Below are 17,304 nucleotides of genomic sequence, written 5' to 3'. Positions count from 1 at the left end.
TTTTTGTATTTTTATTTAAATTTAGATATTTTGACACCTTTTTTTTTCTTTCATGAAATTTGATTGATAGCAAATTTAGCGTGTAGATTAGAGATGGTATAACTGTTTAATTAATTATATGTACGTTTTAGTCCAAATGTTTTAATTCTAAACAAATTCCATCCCTTAAAAAAGATATTTTTTTATGTGATTAGGTCAAAGTTAAAAAAATACGAGAGAATTTCAATTAAGAATTATAGTAAAGACTTAATTATTGGTGGATCCAAAAAATTAAATTTTTGAAATTTTAGTTTAGTTCATAGAAGAAAAATCAAAAGAATTTTGATAGTAAAATAACTAAAATATCCTTAACTTGTTATGTAGAATCACAAGTTGTTAATTTTCTTACTCTACTTATTAATTTACAAATATGAGTTGTAAATTACATAAATTGATATGTTAATAATTATGTAAGACTTGATATCAATTTATCAATCATAAGCAACAACATTATCAGTTATTAAATTGTTGACTTGTTAATTTATTAACATTAGTTGTAAATTATTAATGGGCTTTATAATTTACTAATATCAATTATAAATTATTAACAAGTCATGTAATTTATAGTTGATGTTAGTAAATTAATAAGTAAAGTTAGCAAATTAATAACTAATGTTATTGATTGTCTGATGAACGGATGTAATTTACAAGTGATATTGGTAAATTAACAAGTACAGTAAAAAAATTAACAACTAATAATTTTATATAATAAGTAAAGGATATTTTGGTATTCTCACTATTGAAATTCTTTTAACTTTTCTCCTTTAAATTAAATGAAAATTTCAAAATTTTATAGGACACACCAATAATTAAGTTTCTACCATGGTTCTTAACTGAAATTTTTCCAAAAAAATAAAGCATTTTTTGCTTTTCATTGTAGAATCAATGAAGTTTTACCCTTAAATAATGAAATCACACCTTATTAAATAAAGACAAATACATGAAAAGATTATATCAATTTAAATATAATTAATTAACTTATTAGATAGTGTGATTCAATTAAAATATCTTATAATTTTTAATAAATGGAATAATTATTAGGATTAACTAATTCTTAAAAATTATATGAGTTAGGTGAAAATTTACTTATATTTAAAAAAGGAGTAATACCATTTTTCTAATTGTTTACCAAGAAACAATTAAGCAAGTTTAGTTGTTGACTTTCAAACAAGCATTAATTAACTTAAATTAAAAAGATAAAGACTTACTAAAATGATCTAGTAAATTAAATCTTTTTCGTACTAATCCCTGGCAAGCTAGCTAGGGCATTGTTTAAGATATGATCTTCCAATCTACTTGGGAGAAAAATTGATGCATTCTAGAGTCATCAATTGACATCTATCATCACCACTGTCATTTTAGTTATGATTAATAGTAATCATAATTAATAATGCAGCCATCTGGTACGTATAGTATTGAACATAAATTAAAAGGTGGTGGCTTGTGTGAGCAATTATGAACTTCAACTAACTCTCCGCCCATACCTCCAAAGATCAAAGTTGCATTAATTACTATTCACCACAAACGTCTCATTTATCATCTCTCCACTTCTCTTCTTACAAATCACACTCACTTGCAGCTTCACAATAACACCACAATGCAAGGTCAACGAAACAACCTGATCTCGTCTTCCTCATGCGTGCACGTTTTCTGTATCTTTCTGGCACTACTGGTGGCCGGAACCGGCAGTGAGAAGGTTCCGGCGGTCATCGTGTTCGGGGACTCATCGGTGGACGCCGGGAACAACAAACTTCATTCCGACGGTGGCGCGGAGCAATTTCGCGCCGTACGGTCGTGACTTCAAGGGTGGGAAGCCTACGGGGAGGTTCAGTAATGGCAGAATACCCACGGACTTCATCTCTGAGGCTGTCGGAGTGAAGCCATACATTCCGGCGTACTTGGACCCCAAGTATAACATTTCCGATTTCGCCACCGGCGTCACCTTTGCTTCCGCCGCTACTGGTTATGACAACGCGACTTCCGAGGTTCTGGTAATCACTTAATGCCTTCTTCTCTTCACATTACTTAGTTTGCTGCTTCTAAGTTTTCAATTTTCTCTGATCTTCAGTTGTAGTTAATGGCACTGAAATTTTTCAGATCTGAATTCTTCCAACTTTGATAAAATAAATAAATAAATAAATATCTCTGTATTAGTTCAATTAATTCCGTGAAATATAAATTATATGCGAGTATATATTGTTACTTTAGATTTACTTTCCTTTTCTTCACCGAACAAAAAAATAAAGATATTTTTATATTCTCTCCATTTTAAATTATAAGATATTTTTATAAAAAATTCAGTGTCTTAAAATATAAAATATTTTGATGAAAATAATATTTTATTAATGATACTTTTTTAATATGACTATTTTCATATATTCTCTTTCTTCAATTTTCTTGACATTTTTAAAAGTTTATATTTTTATCTTAAAAAAATAAGGTTATAAAATACATTTAATTAGCTTTATTAGTATGTGAGATTTTATCTAAAGTGTCTTATAATTTGAGACGAAACGAGTATCATTTATGTTATTAGAAGATATATATTTGTTGTTGTACTTGTATCTATATTTTTAAGAAAAACAAAAGAATTGAAAATTTCAGATTAACAATGTGTAATTTTATTTTTTCTTAAGATTTCTACATCCAATATTTTCACATATAGTTCACAGCGATAAAGTTGATATGATATCCAGACTTAAATTAATGGGATAACCAGCTAATCATAGGATGGGATATTCTTCTCCAACTAAATGTAGCTGCGTAATTAAGAGACAAATAGAAAAATATTTTTCACCTGAGAGGGCAAAATTATAATAGCATCATCGATCACATGCCGAATCCTTAAAATTAATAATTAATATTATATATGGTTTCGGTTCATTACATATAGTTTTGTGGGTTTTCTAAAGTAGCCTTAAATACGCATCATTTTCAGTCGGTGATACCATTATGGAAGCAACTGGATTTCTACAAAGATTACCAAACCAAACTTAAAGCCCATGTTGGAGAAAGCAAGGCAAACCAGACCATAAGTGAAGCATTATACATGATGAGTCTGGGAACAAATGACTTCCTGGAGAACTACTATGCCATCCCCGGCCGGTCATCGGAGTACACTCCCCGGCAATATGAGAATTTCCTCGCCGGCATCGCCGAGAGCTTCATCAGGAAACTCCACGGCCTGGGTGCCCGGAAGATCTCCCTAGGAGGCCTACCTCCAATGGGGTGCTTGCCATTAGAGAGAACCACAAACTTTGTTGGTGGTAATGAATGTGTTCCCAGTTACAATGCCATAGCCTTGGAGTTCAATAATAAGCTCAAGAAATTGACAGTGAAGCTGAACAAGGAGCTACCTGGGATCAGATTGGTGTTCTCAAATCCATATTTCATTTTATTGCAGATCATAACAAAACCAGCCCACTATGGTAAGCTCCTTTATATTTCTATTGAACATTCATCATGCATGTGTTAGAGATTAAAGGACAATTAAATTGTTGATCTTTCAAATTTGTTTATCAATTTAGTTCCTTAAATTTAATTTTTATCAATTTGATTCTTTATGTTTTCTTACAATTGTTATGTTAGTCTTTTAAATTTTAAAAAACAAATTGACTTTTCCTTTCATATGGACGGAGAGAAAAATAGGAAGAAAAAAAATTAGGAGGGAAAACTCTTAAAAATAGTAAGAAAAATATTATTTTTAGAAATTTCTTCTTCTAAACTATGTATCACATTAATATAATGTCTAAAATATATCGATGACTCAACATGTATATGTAGTTAACTAAGAATAAATTAGTTATAAAATTAGTTTAATTTTTATTCATATAGTCTCTCACGATGCATTTTATTCATTTGTATTTTAAAAATTTCAAGTATGTTTTTGCCTAGCTAAATAATTAAATTTCTTTTAATTAATCTACATGGCTACATCAATAAGAACCAAATTGATAATTGAGATAAATTTAAAACAAAATCAAACTTATAATTAAGACAAATTTGAGGAGCTAAAAATTTTATTATTATGTGGAGAATAAAGTAAATATATATGTTAGAGTTGATATTAGTGATTTGTGTGAAACAGGGTTTCAATCGACCTCGGTAGCATGTTGTGCAACAGGAATGTTTGAGATGGGGTATGCTTGCAGAAGAGGCGACATGTTCACTTGTTCAGATGCTTCCAAATTCGTTTTCTGGGATTCTTTTCATCCTACTGAGAAAACCAATGCCATTGTTGCCAACTACGTTGTCAAGAATGTTTTAGCTGAATTCCTATGATTAATCAAAACCCTTCAACATTGTTGAACTTGATGTACTACTTCCTATATATATATATATATATATATTTTAGTGGTGGAGGAATAAAGTGTATTATAGGATATATATGAGAGTCAGGTGTGTCTGATTTGTTTAATAATATATAAAGTGTGACGTGTAGTGTTGTGTGTACTCGAGAGATTAGAATTCTGGCTTTGTGAATTGTGATGTTTTGAGGTATGAACTTCAAAGCCAAGGAGGTTTCTATTATTATCTTGCCTCTTGATTGAAACTAAATTATATAGCTCGGCCAATTTACTTTGATATTCTTGTCCTGCTGTCCCAAGGATTTGGTCATTAACATTCATTTTTTTCATTATGCAGTACCTAAAAGTATTATCTGGTTAACTTCGGCTCAAATTGACGACAGGTTTAAGCAATCTTCAGATTTAAATAGTCAAAAGTAAGGATGTCAATTTAGACCCAGCATAAGAATAACCAAAACAAGTTCTAGTTGCTCTACATTTTACATATTGTACCAGTACTGAGGGCAGAGCAATACTTTTTAATTATGGGAGACTGAGATTACAAAGCATATTTGACAATTGAATGAAATTTATGTGTGTGTATATAATTAACATAATACAAATATTGCAATATATTTATATTCAATTTTACAAATATATAACCAAAATAAATATGTACTATTGTTTTTAAAAGTTTGCTCATCAATTCTTCATAGCATACAAATCATCAATAAATAAGAATTAGACTTTTTAACTTTTACAAAAATTTGACATAATTTACTCTTAGTATTCAAGTCATAGAAATTACACATCAAGCTCATAATATATAATTCATATTTCAATCAAATCTTTTTTTTAAGGAAAAAATTGAAAAAATAAAATTTCTCAGCAATTAATAATTAATAATTTAAACACACTCCTTGAATTTAAAGTCATGCTCAACTTAAAAACTTTCATTCCTTACTTACTGAATTTATTATTTAATTCATTCACTTGATAATTTATGACAATAGTAAATATATCAACATGGTGATAGTGAACAAGTGTCACAAAAATATATCTTATTTTGAATACCTATTTTCTCATGGCATAAAACATTATTCTTTTTTTCAAATATCTTTGTATATTTAATAATTAGTTATAGTTAAAATTTTGCTAGTATCAAACATAGACAAACATATTTTGAGGGTTAAAATTATATAACTCTTATTTTATAAAAAAAAATTAAAAAAATATGGGAGACCGTGGCTCCCCAACCCTTTATCTCCACCACTGCCCTTACTCATCGATGATTCACATGTTAACTCCATGTTAGCAATACATTTTACATTAATGATTGGTCACTGGCTTTTAAATTTGAACATACGTCCTCCATTACAATAATTAATAACGATCGAAGTTACAAAACAAAATGGTTCTGCTAAATTTATCTTTGAAGTTTGCTCAAGAAAGATTATCTTGGTTGAATAAGTTGGCAGATGTCCGTAAAATTCAGTCAAGTAATATGGCATCTCAATCAATATAAATACGGCATCGCACTATTCATATTCATAATTCATAAATAACAAACCAAATTGGATTCTATGCAAAACAAAGATTCATAATCTAGCTAAGTCCAAATCAGGCATCATAAGCAGGACTTCAAATGGCAAGTCAGGAACAGCACGACAACCCTAGAATGCGACTAGACAAGCATGTATAGAGAAAGAGTACTGTAACCTATTTCATCTTGTACAATTCCGCTTCTAACGTCCAATAACAACCGGATAATGTAAGTACGGATCTGCAGACGAAGAGGCACATCAGGCCAGTAAATAAGCTGTAATTCATTACTACGACCAGGAAACCATGAAATGACTCGAAAGTAAACAAGGAAGAATGAACTTGTATAGTATCTATCAGTCACTTGTGATCATTCGCATCTTGATTTGAAGCAAGAGTGCAAGACAGCTTACAGGCCGGCATCCTAAACTAGGGTAAAACTTTTAGGTGATCGTTATCAAGTTGTACAACAAAAATATGACAAGTGAATGTTTCTAACAGCTCAATACTACTATAACAGGATCTTTCAACAGATTTCATTTACATGTCAATATTTTTAATGAAAAACTTGATAACAAACACTTAAAAAGTTTACCTTAGTCTATAAATTTAGCACCAGCCAAATGCCCAAGTCTTAGAAGCTAGAATGTATAGCATTTTACCCTCACCACTTTCTATGTTGCAGGTAATAAAGCTCATCAAGTTGGGGTACCGGTCATTGTGAATCATTCTAGCTTAAATCAAGAACCATCCATTTGGGTGTCACTGCCAGTTCGATTTGGTGGATTGGCATTAAATGGGCTCCCAATCACACTGTTTTGAGTCTGACCAGCTCCAAAAGTAAAGTCAGCTGGGGGCACGTCTAAGGGAGCTTGGGCAAAGATTGAGGTAGCGCCAGGAATGCTAAAGGCAGGAAGAGGTGCAGCTGGATCATTAATTTGTGGGTAGCCAAAGCTAATGGGAGGAGTTGCTGGAGCTGAGAACCCAAACAAAGGAGAGCTGCCAGTGTCAACCGATCCATACATCTTGCGTTCATACTCCTGCAGTTGCTGGTAAACACCTACATTATGAAAGGAAGGATGCACGTCAGAAAGATAGTGGTTGAAAAAAACAAAACAAAACAAACAAAACCCATTATCGCTAATTCATTCAATGTACTCATCATAACTGATTTAGAAACAGCTTCACTAACAGCAAACAAGCATCATCATCATCATCATCACCATCGTTATTTTTTAACTCTAACGCACTATAGACAGATGCTTCTCTTTAAAAGGTCAGTAAAGACCCTCAGTCTACCGCCATCCTTCCTTCTTCGCCCATCAAAATTATGTTCTCTGTTCTGCTAAATAATTTCAACATTTACAGGATTAAGTTCGTTGTTGTAGCTATCATTGGGTCAATTCTAATTCATGCAATTTAAGATATAAAACTATGATAACTATTAAAGTGACTCATGATTAGGCTTTTGTTTCCATATCACAACTCTCTTTCTTGGGGTGCTCACAGTCCGCAGCATAGGTCTTTGGATTTTCTGGCAAAAAATAGCATGATCCCAGTAGATGCAACTTGTCGTACAAATTGACTGGTTTATCCGTGTCAAATTTCTTTAGGCTTTGAAATATATTCCTACGTTAATTGGCACAGCTTCTAGGTCAAGCTTCTCTCTTGCTTTGCGCAATTAATTTACGTATTACTCAATGTTTTTCAACTCTGGTTATCTAATTAGGCTACTAGTTAGTAGTGATTTGTCTTTGTTTGCTGTGCTTTAGCAGGTTTCACAGGGTTGAGCAGTAGCCTGTATTCTTGCTGACAGGACACAGACCGAGAATTAGGAACAAGATCAACGTTGGAAAACTAAAATTTGGGGCCGTCCCCCAATTCTTTCTCTCAGGCCTCTTAAGGACAGAGTTCGGATCCAGTGCTCATTGCTCATCTTTAAAATGAGATCTAGACTATTCGTATTTAATTTTTAGAGTTTTTAATTCTTAAATTTTAACACTATAACTTAATTTTTTTAAGAAGTGATAGCTAGAGCATTATTTTTATTTTGCATTTTACATCTATTAAAATTAAAAATTAAAGACATAATAATTAAATATGGATCATCCAATTTTAATCTAGATGGTGCTCATCTTTTGAGATGAGCCCGGAATTGGAATCCAATTTCCTTAAGGACATGTAGTAGGGGTAGGAAGAATTATCAAAGTTCTCAAATTCAAGTTTCTCTGCTAATTCATTTCATTCCATAAGGAGATCAGTGAAAGGGTAAATGACCAGAATTTTATATATATTAATCAATGAGAAAACTGATCTACGTTTTATGTGCAAGGGCTTTATATAAAACCCAAAAGATAACATTTTAAAATGCAAAATAATAGATCCTAACAAAAAATTATAAATCCTAACAGAATAATAAAAAACTACAGTGAAAAATTAAATTCTACACCCAAATCTATTCTAAATTAAAATACTCTTAATCTTCTTCAAAATTGTGAAACAAATCTGGAATTAGAAATCAGAGGTACCTTCAGTTAATTCTACAGATGATCTTCGCTCTTTCACCCACTGGTAGCTCCGGGGGAGTCTCCATCCCTTGGACTTCATCAGGTAAGCAATCACAATAGCTGGGGACCTGCCAGAAGAAATATAATAGTCATGGGAATTGTAACTTGCACTGATCTAAACCCTTCTTTATAGTTGTAACTTTCAATGTCTTCACTCCATCCCCTTTTACAAGGCTGCAGCACTAGAGTGAGAACTTTATACTATTTCTGCTTTTTTTATTGCTTTTTTTTTTTTTGGTCCACCACAAAATTATATGGAACCAATTCAAGCAGAATATTTCAATGCCATGATTAGAAAAAAATGGTGGCGATAACTTGCCTATTCTTCCCTGACATGCAATGAACCAGAACCCGGGCCTTGTCCTTCTCACATTGCTCTACAAGCAAAAAAAGGTGTTGATTCAAGTGTACAACAACAACAACAACAAGCCTTTATCCCACTAGGTGGGGTCGGCTACATGGATTGCAAGACGCCATTATGCTCTATCATTTATCAAGCTTTTAGAAATATTATTAATTAACAGATCGCGTTCAATAACTTCCAAAAGTGTTCTCTTAGGCCTTCCTCTACCTCTCTTAGGCCTTCTTCCAAAAGTGTTGATTCAAGTGTAAAAGCCAAAAAATGGATAGGAAAACTAGAATTGAAGACATATATGACAATTTGTAACTTCATCAGGCCAACAATGAACCTATTAATTATTGAATTCAAATTAGCTTGAGCCAATTTTTACACGGCAAAGTACATGATTAATGATTCTGAGAGTCAATACAGATTTAGGTCTGAGTTAATGTTTTCATGCATGTCTCCACCATACTTTTATAAACTACACCAAACCAGATCAACCAGTCAAACAAAAGAACCTGAGAAATATCATTCCCATCCACTTGGCCCACAAAAGTGGCCAGTCAAAAAATCGACCAACAACCAATAAGAACCAAGTGGATCAAGTACTTCAATAGCCTTGCCAATTCGGATAGCCAAATACTTCTTGACTACCTAATGGTCCATTGCAAGTTTCTTGTCTACCCAACAACCCAGTCAAAGAAATACGCTTAGAATGTTGATTCTGTTTTCTTTTATAATAACACCCCTTTGCTTCTCCTTTTCATTCAGCCAGTGTGAGACTATAGTTAGTGCATTGTTGGTTGAGACTTAAACAACGTGACTTTAATATCAATAAAGAGCTAAACACCAAGAACAAATTGCCTGCCAGAACATGAAAGCACAAGCTCTTAATTTCCCTCCAAACACTAGTGAAGAACTCATCCCCTCCACAATTAATATTTGGTCAAGTGCTAGAGAGGAAATTGAGTACCATTTCTTTGAGAAAACAATTTTGCAACAGCTTTACTACTATGAAATGAGAAAAAGACAATATAGCATATTCAATATATCTCAAGATAATAACAATTTGGTTTGGTAACCCAGTGAGTTGACGTAGATATTCCAAACCTTCCTTAAATCAATGCAACAATCAAGGAAACAATGAGGTTTAGGGGTCAAGTGAAGTTGAAGCAGACATTCCAAACCTTCCATATATCAACACATAAGTGAAGTTGAAGGAAGAGTATGGTGCCAGAGATTTCTTTTATTTTCCATCAAGGCTCTATTTATTTTGATTTTGACATATATGAAAGGACAAAATGGAATTTTTTTTATTATTTATAATATCAAATTTTAATACATAGAACATGTTTATTTTTTTATCATCAGATATAGAACAGTAATCAATGCCCCCACCAATGCAATTACTAGTTCAGTCTTTAAAACGTTACTTTTATCAAAAATAGCTTTTTCGCCATATCCATATTCATCTAGACAAATATAAGCTCTACCACATCTGCCCCTGGGAAGGCCTACAAGGGGGCACCCACCCACCCTTTAAAAATGGAAAGCATGGTTGAAATGGTGAGAAGTGATCGTGAGTTGCCTGTCAAACTGAGGCAGATGGGAAAAAGATATTCAAAAAAAGCAGACAATAAAATACAAAGTCTAATCAATCAGGGACATTAAAGATCAAGTATTTAAAGATAAGTTGCTGGAGCCTCTACATCAACTTATAATAGTTTTAAAAAACTTTAGGGTATAAAGATATTTCTTCACCCTCTAAGAGCAATATTGAAGAAACAGTTGAGGAATACATTTGCAATGCAAAATGGGTAAGCATACTAAAATTTAGAGTACTGTTAGGCAACATAAACTTTAACACGCAGAATGATACGCAAGGAGCTAGAAAAAAGAAAACTAGATGAAATTTCCTTGCAATAAAATGCCAACTCAGTAATTGGGAATTAAACCTGTATAGGTTCAAGTTTATGATATGCATATATAAATTCTTCTATCTCTATGACCAAAAAAAAAAAAAAGCAATAGTAATACTTCTAGTTCAAGAAAGAAAGGCCTTTGACTCTGATTGACCAATAACTACCGGGCTAAGTGTGCTAAAGACCTGGGAGAAGTGAATGAGGGGGGTGGGGGAGCGCTAGAGGGCCACTATGAGGTGTCTAAAAGGGAAGAAAAGGGGAAGGAAGTTTGTAAGCAACATGGCTGCTTCGAGTCACATTAGGTTTGAGCTGGAAGAGTTAAAACGTAAGCTGGTAAAGATATATTTGGGGACGAGGGAGGTTGTTCAGAAGGTTGTTTGCTATGTTTCCTTCTTTCTGCAGTTTTACAGCATTCGCCTCACTGTAAGCACTGGCTTGTTAATTCTTAAATCTTCACTCAGCTCAAAGGAATAACACTTCAGTCTATATACAAATATCAGTTTCTGTTGCGTTCCATTAAAAGGCAAAATTTTTCAAAAGAAACTAGCAGTTAAGGATAAAACAATCCTACGTTCTCAATCCCCTCAATAATTATAAAGGATTTCTATCCAATATCAATGAAGACATCATTCCTGTAATCAGGCCAGACCTCAAAAAGGCTGATGAAGATCTAGCTGGATAATCTGCTTACATAGGGGTATTTGATATTTCCTCCAGGCAAAAATCAGACAGAACTCAGATGCAGCACATGCTGATTGAAGTTGTTGGAGATATAACATCTCATTGTAGTACAAAGGCTTTCCTTTCAAACTAGATTTTGACCTTAGTAAGGCTTAATTGGGTCTTCTAGATAATTCCATAAATTGAAACAATTCTTGTAGGAGAAAAGTAGAATCAATAGGTGCATGTGTCAGCAATCTGTTTAATCATTGCAAGACAGAACAAAAATCTAATTTAAAAAAGCAAATAGTTCATCATCGTTTCTGCATTTTTACTTTTATTGTTCTCCTTAGAATACCTCCCGCAGCTCTACCATATACTTAGCAGTATAACATCTCGCAAAGATGGTTGGTAGGAAAAGATTTCACAAAGTATTGAAACCCTTGGGAATGAGTAATTTGGTATTTCATTTGGTGTGACTGGATGGCTCAATCATCTAATAGCCATATTTGGACCAAACCAGAGAGCAAGTATCAGGCTATTTTATAATGAATCATCTCATTAGCAGTGATATAAAAGACTGTACATTTAAGCAATAATGCTAAAACATCTTGTAATGAAGTTAATGTGTCAAAAATAAAAAAAAAACATACCTAGAAACTGAATCGCTTCATCAAATGGCAAAGGCAAAGTTTTGTCATCTGGGAGACAGTGATAGGTAAATGAGTTTCTATAGAGATTTTGACAAGAAGGAACCGTCTGCAAAAGGCATAAAGTACAACGTCATATAAAAAAGTAAGTATTCAAAAATTCCTAGATAAGATCTCAAAACCATCAGATTTGTCACTGTTGTTATGTTTCATTGCCATGAAACCAAAGAAATTAAATGCTCTTTCGCTAAACAGCTGATGTAACAATTTGAATGGCAATAGTGCCTCAAAGTCACAAAGTCACTAGGTTGGGTATCTCTGTTCTCGAGACAAGAAACCAATGACGAAACATTATTTTTCCCTCCTAATGTCTATGCTCAGAGCTCCTCAAACTTGAAGGAGCCATTGCCTATAGAATATCTAGGAGAGTACTTTAAACATAATGCATCTCCATTCTACAATTAATCATTCCTGCTATCTCAATTCCAGCTATGTACTTCACCCAGAGAAATCAACAAATCTAGCACTAGAAAGATTAATTTCATGGATACAAATAAGCCAAATCAGCCCATTTAAGCTATATCATTGGAATATATAAACCATGAAACGTTTAACTTGGCATCATCTCCATTGATTGGCCAGTTAGAAACTTGAAACACATCTGATAAATTCGTAATTTGGTCCAGAACAATTTAAAATTAACTTCTAATTTGCAACTTGCAAAAAACTTTTTGAATGTGAACTAGCAGCTAAAAGAACGATCTTTTTCATTCCTCAGGCTCAGCTTACCAAGGAACTGTTACTTTTGAACCGCCTCCATTATAAATAAGGTTCTCAAGATTTCGAGTCTTGCAAACCACCCTGGATTCTATACCTATTCCACTTGAAGTCTTAACAGTAAATGATGCATTTTGAAGAATAACTGAAACCACACCATCACAAGTTAATTCGGTTAAAACATTTGTGCATTTCTTTCTTGTCTATAACTATGCATCATCACATTGAAATCCCAAATGCCACTAAGAACAGGATCCGACGGATCAAATGCCCGATGAGCAAATTCAAAGGATCAAATGCCAATGAACAAATATCTAATCAAATTATTCAAAGATTTATCATAAATTAGTTTATTAATGAGATATTGAAATTACGATCCCGAACGACACAAGGGATACGAAATAATTATCAAAGAATCGTATATTAAAGAAATGATGAAAGAAGTCTTACATTGAGGATTCGAGAGATTCCCTGAGTCTTGAGAAGCTCCGAACGTGATGCGTTATCATAGCTGCCCAAGTAAAGGAATTCTGGTAAAATCTCGGAAGGGAAGGCGCTGACTCGGATTGAAGTCTTCTCCGATGCAGCCGGAATGCGGTGGCCGCAAATCGAACAAACCTCCCCTTCTTCGTATTTGTGATAGTGGCCGCATACTCCACAAGGATTTTCCCGCTCCCTTTTCCTCATAATCTAAAACACAACCGTTCCCTTCAAACCCAGAATCGAACGAGGCGGAAAAAAAATCCGATTCGAAATAAACAAATACGCAGAGATCAAGAAACAGAAAAAACAGTGCGATTAATTCGATTTTCGTGATGAAATGGCGTGCGAGAGGAACAAAAGTGGCGTCAAAGACGAATAAACAGAAACATGAGCCCCTTCTTCCTTATGAGATTGCGTCAGTGAGGGACTATCTCACTGGTTCAATCAATACTTCGGAGAGAGGTATGCATGCCACGGCAACACCAGACCAGATTAGCGGTGTATTAATATATTGTTTGTTAAGATCCTTGGAAGCCACGTGATAGGGATCGATCAATCGGCCATCCTTTCATTTTCTCCTAGATCTCATGGAACTTGCCTAATACTAACACGCTTTCATGGAAAAAATTTTACGCAGTCTTACGGTAACATTCAGAGTATAAATCGAATTCTCATGAATGTGCAAGAATCCATGAACATTGTGGATAAATTCATGATTGTCTTCTTGATGATGTCGTCACTTTCTCTCTCTTCCTGACTTCCTAGATAAGTCATGATGTCCCATTTTTATTTGTTTTATGAATAGGTCTGGCATCCATTTATCATGAGACGGGAAAAACCTTAAAAAAAAAAAAAAAAGACAGCAGCAACAACAATAAGAAAAGCTGTTGAGACAAATTATAATATTGTAATCATAATATGATTGATCGTCACGGATTAGATCAAGGAATCAGATTTTCTAAATTTTTTATTTTAAAACATTCAAAGTTGAATGTTGGAACAAATTCTTTCAAATTATATAAATAACTATAATTTTATTAAAGTTTTTAAATACTCATACATTAATAAATTTTAAAATTATATTTTTATTGATCAGTTATAATTTTTATTTAATTATTAATATTTTTAAATAAAAATTATGATTAGGATGTGTTATTTTAAAAACTTATTTTTTAATAATAAAAATTATATTGAATAAATTATAATTTTTTATTTAACTCTTAAATCACAGAATAAAAATTGTAATTTTTAAATAAAACTTATAATTAAAATTTTTTTAATAACAAAAATTACACTTAATAAATTATAATTTTACATTCAATTATTATAATTTACGTAATAAAAGTTATTATTTTTTAAACAAAAATTATTGGTAGGGCTTATTATTTTTAATAAAAATAAAATAATATTTTTATTTTAAAATTATTAATATAAGAGTCTCTAAAAACTTTAATGAAATTATTACATTTTAAAAGATTAAATTATTGTTCATACAATTTGGGAAGGTTTGATTATCATTTTCCATTATTTCACCATAGGATTATATTATCACATCGTTATGTATAATTTATCAGATTTCGTAATTGTCCTCTAAATAATGGGATAATGAAATTTGTATTCTATCAGTTTAACTTATTCATCAATTTGATTTTTTTTAATTTATTTTTTATCAATTTGATCATTAAAATTTGTATAAGTTATTAATTTGACCGTTATTGTTTAGAGAAAAAATAATACAGTTAAAATATTAATGAAAGTTACATAAATTAATGAACAAAATGTAATTATTCAATTATAAAAAAATCAAAATTTTCAAAAAAAATTAAAATAAGGGATTATATTGATAAAAAATTAAGTTGATTTGAAGGCCAATGTCTTCTTTTAACTACATGTGTCAAATCATTAACATAATTTATACATTAGATTAATTTGATAGTCAATTTTTGTTAAAAATTTAAGAAATTAATATGATAATTTAAAAAAATATAAAAGATTAAATAATTTAAACAAATTTGGATGACCAAATGTTTCATCTTCCCTTGAATAATTATTCACGCAACGTTATTTTACTCTTTTTTTTTTTATGAAAAACTTTAATTCGCTTGAAAGCCCTTAATTCTTTTACCTCAATAGTTTTGTCATTTGGTCCTTCTTAGCAATTTCTCCAATTCTGAATTATCGTGTAATCTATAAAATTTAATCAGTTTGCCTAAAATAGCCTATGAGAGCAAAACAAAGAGATTTTATGTCGCAATATCATAATATCAATGGTGATAATGTAATACCCATCAACATGAATCCTTAAAAGTTAAAACATTGAAAATTATGCTAAATTTTATTAAGCATGGCCGATAAAGAATTTCATATTAGCTGAAAACTATATATATGATTTTTTTTCTATAAAAAAATCTAATTGAGAGGGATGTCGTTGTCTCTTAATATCACTAGAAAAAATAGTTTCTCAAACTCCATTACTACCTTCAAATGATATCCTTTTTCTTTTTGATAAAAAACGGAAGATAAAACATCTAAGACCCATTAAAGAACTCAAGCGATGCCACCAATCATATAAAAGTCTATCAATCTCATATCTTGGAGTCTTAGCAAAAAGGTCAATAGTTTTGTGTTACAACCACAAACTCTTTAAATAAAACTCACTTTCAAAAGGCACTTCATAAGGGGGGAGAGTGTCTAACTAATTTATAAACTACACTCCATCAATGAAGTCTATCAATGTGAGAATCATAACATTTTGTTATCCTCACAATCAATCTGAATAATATATATGATCTACTCTCTTTGTAACATGAGTTTCATCTCATAGATAAAGTTATGATCCTTATATAATTTTCTTATATATGAATTTTTCAATTCTATAGTTTTAGACGAGTTATAAAAGGGTTTGATTTTTGCAAGACCTATGTCCCAAGCATGACAAAGACCGATGAGTCAACATTAGAGCTCAGCATTAAGGTGATCCCCGTGCCTCAATCTTAAGGGAAAAAGCCTTGATTAATAATTAATCTATTTCAAAAAAAATAAAGCCCTCAAATGATATTTTTCAAAGTTTTGATTAATAATTAACCTATTTCAAAATAAAAATTAAGCCCTCAGATGATACTTTTCATAAGCCTTGATTAACAATTAATCTATTAAAAAAATAAGTCTCAATTAATTAAAAATAATGGTCTGTATTAAATATGATTTATCCTTTTCTTGGCAAATGTTATGGGCCTTCTTCAATGTTGAAGGCCCATTTACCATGATATCTAGGAATTGCCTAAGGGATTTTTTTTTTGTTTTTTGCTTTTACACCCGATATGTTGATAATGTTTAGATATGTTAGGTTCATTATCCGTCCAATCCACTCTAGACTAATCCAGATTCCCACTCAAATGGGGCCTTCTTTGAGGGGATTTCACAAGTACCATTAGCAAGACATGCTTTGCATGCTTAATTTTATTGCTGCATATCTTAGAACTCGAACTCAAGATATTAGGTTAAGCTGTCTAAGTTTCTAACCACTAAAACAAGCATTGTTGGTAATCATCTAAGGTGTTGACCGATCATAATGACCCCAAGTTGTGACCACTGACCACCAAAACCCTGGGCTCTATTTTGGTGAACTAGTAAAGTGGTATCTTTTCTTTTTTTGCCCCTTTTATCGAAGTGCATTAACTTTTTCTTCTATGACAAAATAAAAAATAAAAAAAAAGAAAGGGATTAATTTTAAAAAATAATAATAAAATCTCTTTGAATTATATAAATAATAACCTAGTCCCTTGAAATATCATAATTCCATTAAAATCTCTAAAAATTTCTTTGTCAATAAATTTTAAAGTGAAAAGATCATTTTATCTTTATTAAAAATAACAAGTCTCAATTATAGTTTTTATTTAAGGAATAATAGCTTTTATTCTATGAATTACAAGAGTTAAATAATAAATCATAATTTATTAAACATAATTTTTGTTATTAAAAAACAAGCCCTAATTACCATGTTTATTTAAAGAATAACAATTTTTTTTATAAGTC

At 31.7% G+C, this 17,304-nt stretch overlaps 2 protein-coding genes across 4 annotated transcripts; one reads left to right on the top strand and one right to left on the bottom strand.

The window, feature by feature from the left end:
• The first annotated feature begins 1,574 nt into the window (after window positions 1–1,574).
• LOC129303911 (GDSL esterase/lipase At2g04570-like) lies at window positions 1,575–4,605 on the top strand. Its single transcript, XM_054943495.1, is given in 4 exon segments — window positions 1,575–1,786; window positions 1,788–2,030; window positions 2,978–3,467; window positions 4,127–4,605. Coding segments are annotated over 4 exon segments (1,077 nt in total). The 5' UTR covers window positions 1,575–1,636; the 3' UTR covers window positions 4,321–4,605.
• A 1,210-nt stretch (window positions 4,606–5,815) lies between these two features.
• Window positions 5,816–14,040, bottom strand: LOC129302951 (protein-tyrosine-phosphatase IBR5). 3 transcript variants are annotated; one of them, XR_008591363.1, is made up of 6 exons: window positions 13,237–14,040; window positions 12,013–12,118; window positions 8,754–8,811; window positions 8,396–8,502; window positions 6,463–6,927; window positions 5,816–6,108 (listed from the first exon to the last, which is right to left on the bottom strand). XR_008591363.1 is itself a non-coding variant. In XM_054941895.1 (5 exons), the coding sequence occupies exons 1-5, from the start codon at window positions 13,471–13,473 to the stop codon at window positions 6,608–6,610; spliced, it is 828 nt and encodes a 275-aa protein (XP_054797870.1). In that variant the 5' UTR covers window positions 13,474–14,040; the 3' UTR covers window positions 5,816–6,607. The 3 variants fall into 3 exon arrangements, 1 of the variants encoding a protein (XP_054797870.1); XR_008591364.1 differs by having other exon boundaries at window positions 6,536–6,927; XM_054941895.1 differs by having other exon boundaries at window positions 5,816–6,927.
• Between the last annotated feature and the right edge of the window lie 3,264 nt (window positions 14,041–17,304).

Source organism: Prosopis cineraria, unplaced genomic scaffold (genome assembly GCF_029017545.1).
Source record: "Prosopis cineraria cultivar Desert tree isolate PC_DT_omini unplaced genomic scaffold, ASM2901754v1 PC2, whole genome shotgun sequence".
Lineage (NCBI taxonomy): Eukaryota > Viridiplantae > Streptophyta > Magnoliopsida > Fabales > Fabaceae > Prosopis > Prosopis cineraria.
Note: the sequence above shows the minus strand (reverse complement) of the source record. Positions and strands in the feature narration are given on the sequence as shown.